A 10,027-nucleotide genomic window follows, 5' to 3' on the forward strand; every position below is an offset into this window, starting at 1 on the left:
TGCAGAGATGGTTGTCCTTCTGGAAGGTTCTCCCATCTCCACAGAGGAACTCAGGAGCTCTGTCAGAGTGACCATCGGGTTGTTGGTCACCTCCCTGACCAAGGCCCTTCTCCCCAGATTGCTCAGTTTGGCCGGGCGGCCAGCTCTAGAAAGAGACTTGGTGGTTCCAAACTTCTTACATTTAAGAATGATCGAGTCCACTGGGACCTTTAATGCTGCAGACATTTTTTGGTACCCTTCCCCAGATCTGTGCCTCGACACAATCCTGTCTCGGAGCTCTACGGACAGTTCCTTCAACCTCATGGCTTGGTTTTTGCTCTGACATGCACTGTCAACTGTGGGACCTTACATAGACAGGTGTGTGCCTTTCCAAACCATGTCCAATCAATTGAATTTACCACAGGTGGACTCCAATAAAGTTGTAGACAAATATCTCAAGGATGATCAATTGAAACAGGATGCACCTGAGCTCAATTTCGATTCTCATAGCGAAGGTTCTGAATGCTTTGGTAAATAAGGTATTTCAGTTTTTTATTTTGTGGCTCAGTTGGTAGAGCATGGCGCTTTCAACGCCAGGGTTATGGGTTCAATTCCCACGGGGGGACCAGGATGAATATCTATGAACTTTCCAATTTGTAAGTCGCTCTGGATAAGAGCGTCTGCTAAATGACTTAAATGTAAATGTAAGAATGATGAGGTCACTGTTTTCTTGGGACCTTCAATGCTGCAGACGTTTTGGTAGCCTTCAAAGGACAATTCCTTTGACCTCTTGGCTTGGTTTTTGCTCGGACATGCACTGTCAACTGGGGGAACTTATATAGACAGGTGTGTGCCTTCCCAAATCATGTCCAATCAATTTGATTTACCACAGGTGGACTCCAATTAAGGATGATTGATGGAAACAAGATGCAACAGAGCTCAATTTCGAGTCTCAAAACTTATGTAAATAAGGTATCTGTTTTTTATTTTTAGTACATTTGAAAATGTCTAAGCCTGTTTTTGCTTTGTCATTATGGGGTATTGTGTGTAGATTGATGAGAAAAACGTTTTATTTAATCAATTTTAGAATAAGGCTGTAACAACTACAGTAAATGTGGATAAAGGGAATGGGTCTGAATACTTTCGGAATGCAACGTATATCTTATTTGTACTGTTTTTTTAAACAGCTTTTTCGGCATTCTGTACCATTGATAAATCAACCAGTACTGTACACACAGCTGACTGATTTACAGTACCAGGAGTGAAGGACTGCTGAAGCCCAGGTTATAGTATCCTCTACAGTTGTGTGGTTTGTGTTTGTTTCCAGGATTTCAAAGAACAGATTATCCACCACATTGCTACCATTTTCCTCATCGGGTTCTCGTACTGTGCCAACTATGTGCACGTTGGCACTCTGGTGATGTTAGTTCATTATTCCTCAGACTTCCTCCTAGAGGTAGGAGATCAGTCTCAGCTTACAAGTCTCACACAAATCATACAGACACAGTAAACTAAAGGGGGAATAGGAATACAATAATTATTCTTATCATACCTGCACGTGGTCAAGCTAATTTGGCATTACCATTTTCCCACAGACTGTTCTGATGGGTTGTGTGGTTATTTAAGCAAGGTTCTTGGCAAACATGGAGGTCACTGTAAACTTGATTTGAATACAGGGATTGTTTATTCACATAACATCCTCATCTTATTTTGAATTGTTATATTATGTTCATAGCAATCAAACACATTTGGTTTTAAGTAGCAATTTTTTGAGGAAAGCAAAACTCGTCTTGGGGGTAAACTTCTCTTACCTCTCCCAAGAGACAGCTCTGAAATACAACTCCTATTGTCACATTTATTCCTAAAACTGTTTTTAAATGAACTCAGTAAAGTCTAGTATTGCCTTGATGTTATCTCATAATAATCATTGTCTCCATCATCTTGAGCCTGATGAAATATGTGTGGCTTGTGGTGAGGATCCAGGCATGAAGAATACCTCCTTTAGAAGCAGTCAATGGGAGACATTGGAACAGAAGGGGACAAGGTGTCAGGTAGCCTAGCGGTTAAGAGTGTAGGGCCAGTAAGGTTGCTGGTTCGAATCCCCAAGCCGACTAGGTAAAAAAAGTCCTATTTTTTTATGTGGGTACTTAACCCTAATTACTCCTGTAAGTCGCTCTGGATAAAAGCGTAAATAGCTAAAATGTAAATATGTAATGTATGTTAGAGAAAACCACTACACTTGTCCATCAGCGAGTAGGAACTGGGAGGTCATACAATATGTTAGACAATATCATCCCTGTACTGTACATTACTATTTGCTCAACCACTGTGCTATATTAGTAAACCCAGATGATATTTAAGCAATAAGGCACCTCGAGGGTTTGTTGTATATGGCCAATATACCATGGCTAAGGGCTGTATCCAGGCAATCCGTGTTGCAGCCCTAAGCCGTGGTATATTGGCTATATACACCATTGACATTGACTAGTGGTCTTCCCTGGCCGGTGAGACTGGAGGCTTTTTCACAAATTGGCGCGACAATTTATTAGGAGTGTATTACGAAGGTCAAGTCTAATAAAAGTAGTAATAAGATTACTTAGGGTCCATTACATAGTCATTTTATAGATAGTTTACAGTTGAAGTCGGAAGTTTACATACACTTAGGTTGGAGTCATTAAAACTTGTTTTTCAACCACTCCACAAATTTCTTGTTAACAAACTATAGTTTTGGCAAGTCGGTTAGGTCATCTACTTTGTGCATGACACAAGTAATTTTTCCAACAATTGTTTACAGACAGATTATTTCACTTATAATTCACTGTATCACAATTCCAGTGGGTCAGAAGTTTACATACACTAAGTTGACTGTGCCTTTAAACAGCTTGGAAAATTCCAGAAAATGATGTCATGGCTTTAGAAACTTCTGATAGGCTAATTGACATAATTTGAGTCAATTGGAGGTGTACCTGTGGATGTATTTCAAGGCCTACCTTCAAACTCAGTGCCTCTTTGCTTGACATCATGGGAAAATCTAAAGAAATCAGCCAAGACCTCAGAAAAAAATTGTAGGCCTCCACAAGTCTGGTTCATCCTTGGGAGCAATTTCCAAACGCCTGAAGGTACCACGTTCATCTGTACAAACAATAGTACGCAAGTATAAACACCATGGGACCACACAGCCGTCATACCGCTCAGGAAGGAGATGCGTTCTGTCTCCTAGAGATTAACGTACTTTGGTGCGAAAAGGTCAAATCAATCCCAGAACAACAGCAAAGGACCTTGTGAAGATGCTGAAGGAAACAGGTACAAAAGTATCTATATCCACAGTAAAACAAGTTCTATATCGACATAACCTGAAAGGCAGCTCAGCAAGGAAGAAGCCACTGCTCCAAAATCGGCATTAAAAAGCCAGACTAAGGTTTGAAACTGCACATGGGGACAAAGATTGTAATTTTGTAGAAATGTCCTCTGGTCTGATGAAATAAAAATAGAACTGTTTGGCCATAATAACCGTCGTTATGTTTGGAGGAAAAAGGGGGAGGCTTGCAAGCCGAAGAACACCATACCAACCGTGAAGCACCGGGGTGGCAGAATCATATTGTGGTGGTGATTTGCTGCATGAGGGACTGGTGCACTTCACAAAATAGATGGCATTATGAGGGAGGAAAATTATTTGGATATGTTGAAGCAACATCTCAAGACAGCAGTCAGGAAGTTAAAGCTTGGTCGCAAATGGGTCTTTCAAATGGACAATGACCCCAAGCATACTTCCAAAGTTGTGACAAAATGGCTTAAGGACAACAAAGTCAAGGTATTGGAGTGGCCATCACAAAGCTCTGACCTCAATCCTATAGAAAATTTGTGGGCAGAACTGAAAAAGCGTGTGCAAGCAAGGAGGCCTACAAACCTGACTTAGTTACACCAGCTCTGTCAGGAGAAATGGGCCAAAATTCACCCAATTTATTGTGGGAAGCTTGTGGAAGGCTACCTGAAACGTTCGACCCAATTTAAAGGCAATGCTACCAAATACTAATTGAGTGCATGTAAACTTCTGACCCACTGGGAATGTGATGAAAAAATAAAAGCTGAAATAAATAATTCTCTCTATTATTCTGACCTTTCACATTCTCAAAATAAAGTGGTGATCCTAACTGACCTAAGACAGGGAATTTTTACTAGGATTAAATGTCAGGAATTGTGAAAAACTGAGGTTAAACATATTTGGCTGTCACGCCCAGACCACAGAGAGCCCTTGGTTCTCTATGGTGTAGTAGGTCAGGGCGTGACTAGGGGGTGTTCTAGTATGGCTATTTCTATGTTGGTGCTAATATGGTTCCCAATTAGAGGCAGCTGTTTATCGTTGGTATCCAATTGGTAGTTACAGTCTTGTCTCATCGCTGAAACTCCTGTACGGACTCGGGAGAGGCGAAGGTCGAGAGCCGTGCGTCCTCTGAAACACAACCTAACCAAGCCGTACTGCTTCTTGACACACCGCCCACTTAACCCGGAAGCCAGCCGCACCAATGTGTCGGAGGAAACACTGTAGACCTGGCGACTGTGTCAGCGTGCACTGCACCCGGCTCGCTACAGGAGTCGCTAGTGCGCAACGGGACAAGGACATCCCTGCCGGCCAAACCCTCCCCTAACCCGGACGGCGCTGGGATAATTGTCCGCCGCCCAATGGGTCTCCCGGTTGCGGCTGGCTGCGACAGACCCTGCCTTAGACCACTGCGCCTCTCGGGAGAGATTTACAACCTTGGCCTGTCATCTAAATATATATATATATATATATATATTTTAGATGGAGAAAGATGAGCGTAGCGATGAGGAAAGCGAGCCTGAGGAGTAGGCAGAGAGACTAGCTGGGAACTGAGTAAAGGAGCACATTCTTCCACTGCAAATCTACCATTCCAGTGTTTTACTTGCTATATTGTATTTACCTCGCCACCATGGCCTTTTTGCCTTTACCTCCCTTCTCACCTCATTTGCTCACATTGTACATAGACTTATTTTTCTACTGTATTATTGACTGTATGTTTTGTCCATGTGTAACTCTGTGTTGTTGTATGTGTTCGAATTGCTATGCTTTATCTTGGCCAGGTCGCAGTTGTAAATGAGAACTTGTTCTCAACTAGCCTACCTGGTTAAATAACCAGTGGACCAAAACGCAGCGTGGTAAGTGTTCATTACTCAAAACACTCGAACAAAATAACAAAGAGGAGAAAACCGAAAGTCCTGTCAGGTGCAGACACTAAACAGAGAACAATTAACCACAAAACCCAAACGAAAAAGGACTTATATATGATTCCCAATCAGAGACATTGATAGACAGCTGCCTCTGATTGGGAACCACACCAACATAGAAATAAAGAAACTAGAATGCCCACCTTAGTCACACCCTGGCCTAACCAAAATAGAGAATAAAAACCTCTCTATGGCCAGGGCGTGACACTTTTAGATCAAAAGAAACAACCTAGTAATCTATGGCCTTTTTGTTCATTATACTAACAACTGACAATAATAACACAAGTATGATGGTAGAATTTAGAAAAATGTATACATTTAAACAATTAGCTTTTTATTAAAATTAAGAATATCTCAGGCAACATTGACAGCCTCTAGAATGAAATGTGCAGTTACTGTAGCTTTGTGGTTTTAGCTGACAATTTATACAAACTTCCCAAGCATTCTCATTTTTGTCATCAATTTGTCATACTGGCCATATTCCTTGTTAGAATTGTGATATCGCCCTCTAGTGAAGAAAATGAGAACATGCCTATTCGTTGGGGCGGGGGGGCAGGACCAAGTTTGGGAAACCCTGCCTTATGGAGCAGCGTCATAACCAGGCATTTAACATTTTATAAGAAAAACCTTGGGGGGGAAAAATAATGTTTTTCTATAATTGTTTTATATGAATATCCCTGTGACAGAGAGGAGTTTGCAGCATGTTTCACCAACAGGTTGTTTTACTCTGTGCTACTGAACTTTTATACTTTGTCGGTCACAAGCACTTGTTACAAAATATGACAATGTTTTAGATTCTGTCTGAATCTATACCTGGAATAAGGTCTCAATCGATACAATTTTACTACTTATATTGTTTACAGGAGCTTTTGCAAAAATGTGATGTCATTAGATTGACAAAACGTTCAAGCACTAAAGACATGATACTACTGTGCTGTGAAAAGATGGGGGTTTGGAATTACTCTTTTGCCCAGAGACGTGTCAATCACAATCATCTCTATCGTCTCACACTGGAATAAGAGCTCTGTATGAGCTTGTCATGCAATGATAGCGATAATCAGATGAGATGACTAAAGCACATACAGATCTGGGACCAGGGTAGGAACACACTTCTTTGAGACTGACTATGTTGTTACCAGGGTCTAGGTGTGCCTCACTCTCTTAATGCTGCTTTTGTACTGTAACACCAGTGTTACACCCTTATGTTATACTAGGGAAATGTTGTTTCCATAGCAAGGGCTGACAGTGAGGACTTGTGAAGAGCAGAATCAACAACCTCTGCATAACCTAAACAGTTGCTTTGTTTTGAAGATATTAAAGTTCACAATTAGTTGTTATGGTCAAAAACATCTTCTTAGCAAAGAGCAATTTCTCAAGCAAGAATTTAGCTAGAACTGTCTGGGAGTGGACTGAGTGGGAAGGGGAAAACTGAAAACTAGCTGTTATTGGCAGAGAGGTTTGTTACTCTCTTTCTTATTGGTCTATTAACTGTGAAATTGTGAAAATTATGATAATGCCCTTTTAGTGTAAGAGCTGTTTGAACAGACCGCCTGAAATGTTTGACTATTTTGGTGGGATGAAGGGCATTATCAGCATTTTCAAATGTCACAACCTCATAGTGTGGAAATGTACTGCATATATAAAACACGGGGACATCACATTTTTGACTGCACTGGGCCTTCAATCATGATTATTGGATGTTTATTTTATTAAAAGTTCTACTAGTGCAATGATACAAATGGCAATAACACATGACTAGTCTTGTTCTGAATGCACACACCTCATAAGTTTGTTCACTCTGGCCAGGTCAACAAAATCAATAAATAACTTTTATCAAACTATTGATAAATGTGTTTGTACCTTTTCATTCAAAAGCAAAATCAATAGCTGATAAGTGTCTGACCATTTCAATAGAATATCTATTATATTGGGGAGAGGGAGTTGGTGAGAAGGATGTGAACTGCTAAATGCTTACTGGCAACTCACCAGTGTCATGTGACCAAGCACATGGTAACACAGCCACGGAGAGGCACAGGACAGGGTATGGCATTGTCTATTTCCATGCAGGTGTCGATGTAAGGATCCATCAGTACCATGTTGGGGAATGCTTTGTTCATCTTTCGCTCACTCAGCAGGTAGATCTGCCCATTGACTGTGGTGCAGCCACCAAAGAACTTTCTGTCCAGACATTCTTCTTCTAGAACTGTCCATTCGTCTGTCTCCACATCTAGCCGCAATGCCTGACCTCCCAGGAGATAGAGGGCCCCGTTGAGCACTGTTGCAAGAAGGTCATACCTACGGGACATAAATCTATTTTTATAAGGAACCTGCCCCAGACAAAAGTCTGTTGATGCAACCTAGCTATAGTTCCATGACTTTCAACCTAGCAGAACTAGTGCAAGCTCTGATTTCACTTACCTGGGCAGAGGGGAGTAGGTGACAACGTCCCATTGGTCCTCCTTCACCAGGTATCTCTGAATGCCGCTGTACACCTCCCCATTCTCATCCAGTCCACAGGCGACATAGATACACAAATCCAGAGCAACGGTGGCAGCCCTATCCACAGCCCGCACCATGGGGCTGACATCCTCCCAGCCCTGTGCCCCAAGCGGCAGCTTCTCCACGTGGGCCACAGGCCCCTCGTCCATGGTGCCCCCCAGGACGTACAGCTCCTGCCCCAGGCCCACAGAGCAGTGGCTGTGCCTGGACTTCTGCAGTGGAGGGCCATCCACCCAGCGCTCGTTCCCACACTGGAATATCCGCACCCAGTCCACGCTGTACCAAAAGATCTCATCACGGAAGTTGCCTCCGGTGACTACAATGTTTTCTCCTGGGAGAGGAAGAAACAAGAGGCTGACATAAATTACTTGAATTGTGACTCCTATGGCTTATTCAAGTATACATACTCCCGATAGCATACTGATAGTAAGTTCATGGATCACTTTAGCTGACATAATTTATTCTGAATAAGAAAGGGTGTTTAACTTCTGAAAGGGAGTCAAATTGTCAAATCATTACCTACTGCTGCCACAGAGTACTGTGTGAGATTCTTCCTCTGAAGTGGTGCATGAGACTGCCATCTCCCACTGTGGGGGTAAAACTGGTAGAGAGACTGTTTGTCCTGGTCATGGGGCCCTCCGAGTATGTACAGTGTTTCTCTGGCCCGAGGTATGGACCTGCACATAGACCAGCTAGTAGGAAAATTGTCATTCAGTTTACAGATGAGTTTGGCTTGTGGGTCAGACCCTTTAAGCCTGGTGAGCAGATCAGTGATGTAGGGCAGAGACAGGTTCTCTAGTCGCACCAGCTCCACCAACTCCATGAAGTCCTCCTCCCGACTGGGGTCAAAGGTTGCCCAGCGTAAGGTCATCTCCAAGGCTTGATCCTCCCTGGGTACAAATAGTTTATCACTGGCAAGGAGGTCCGCCACACTCTCCTTGGACAGATACATGAAGTCCTCCTCTGTGGCGATAGCAGGTAGGTGGGTTAGAGCCACCTCACGTGCTGCTGTGTAGAGCTCCCGGCATCCCAGCTGCCAAGCGTAGGACATCATGCCCAAGCAGTTGCTCAGATGCAGCTCTCTCTCCAGGAACTTGCAACATAGGAGCCTAGGTCTCTCCAGCTGGAGGAAGTCTGCTGTCTCTAGGATCCTCAGGACATTCTCTCTGCTGAGAGATAGCTTGGATGTCTGGGTGTATTCCATCAGGACACGAAACTGGTCCACACCCACACCTTTGATCTCAACGTGGCGCTTGCCACTCTCTCTGCCGCCGCCATAGAAAAGTGCACGGAAATAGGGGCTCTGAAAAGCCAGCTGTTGACGGTTCACAAAGAAGGATTCTGTCTCTATGTGAAGAATTGTGTCAGGTATCATCACATTTATCTCAGCCTCCTCGTTAGAACTGTCGTTATCGGGGCATAACACAGGAGAAGGTGTTGCTCTTACAGTATACGGCACCAGCTCTGGATTTCTGCAGGCCATGTCACAACAGCCACGGTTCTCCCCTTGTCTTACTTTCTCTGGTGCGACCTTTCTCTGGTTCTCTGTTGGCTACCAATGAGGAAATTAGGTCAGGTCAGTTTGCAAAACACAAGCTAAATATAACTATGGCCTATGTGCCAACCAGACAGCAGGCATACCAAACTATTTGTTGTGGGTGAAAGGGGTTTGTAAAGAGCCATGTAATAACATTGAATTATAACGTTGCCTCCTTTATAAGTCGCAGCTTTGTGTTAAATAGAAAATTATCAATTTACATGCATTTTTGTAGCCCCTGCATGTGACCCCTGCTCTTTGCTAAACATGAGAGATTTCTGCACAGAGGGAAATTAATAAATATCGGGTCCGTTTTTTTCTATGAAACATATTTAGACTATGAAAAAAACACTTCTTTATTGTTAATAGAATATTCTATTATTATGGTCTCAACTACACACAAAAAACGTCAGGTTGGAGGACTAATCAGGTCAAACTGTCACTGAATTTACAGAAGAGCGAAAATGGCGGGGAGTTCGTATTTTGTTCGTCTTGTTTGAATGAATAAACAAAAATAATTTAGCTAATTTCCATACATTTTCTAAAGGGTTCAACTTTTAAATATTTTTGTTGTCATTACTTATTATTCCGACTAGATAGAGACAGCTAACCGAAAAGCAAGACTGTACATCCTGGCTATCATGGCTAGCTAGCTAGCTAACGTTGCCAACTATCGTGTTTCTAGCTCTGCTCCATGGCATTACATGTGGCTTGAGTCTGCTTCAACGCCCTCCATCTTTACTCACCAAAGTAAAATATGTTAAAGTT

General features: G+C 42.6%; 1 protein-coding gene across 1 annotated transcript; it reads right to left on the minus strand.

Moving 5' to 3' along the window:
* Positions 1-6,320: 6,320 nt before the first annotated feature.
* LOC129867262 (kelch-like protein 23) lies at positions 6,321-9,422 on the minus strand. The gene is made up of 3 exons (XM_055940551.1): positions 8,242-9,422; positions 7,642-8,053; positions 6,321-7,518 (listed from the first exon to the last, which is right to left on the minus strand). Exons 1-3 carry the CDS (start codon positions 9,203-9,205, stop codon positions 7,215-7,217), a joined length of 1,680 nt encoding a protein of 559 aa, XP_055796526.1. The 5' UTR covers positions 9,206-9,422; the 3' UTR covers positions 6,321-7,214.
* Between the last annotated feature and the right edge of the window lie 605 nt (positions 9,423-10,027).

This window comes from Salvelinus fontinalis, chromosome 12, assembly GCF_029448725.1.
Source record: "Salvelinus fontinalis isolate EN_2023a chromosome 12, ASM2944872v1, whole genome shotgun sequence".
NCBI lineage: Eukaryota > Metazoa > Chordata > Actinopteri > Salmoniformes > Salmonidae > Salvelinus > Salvelinus fontinalis.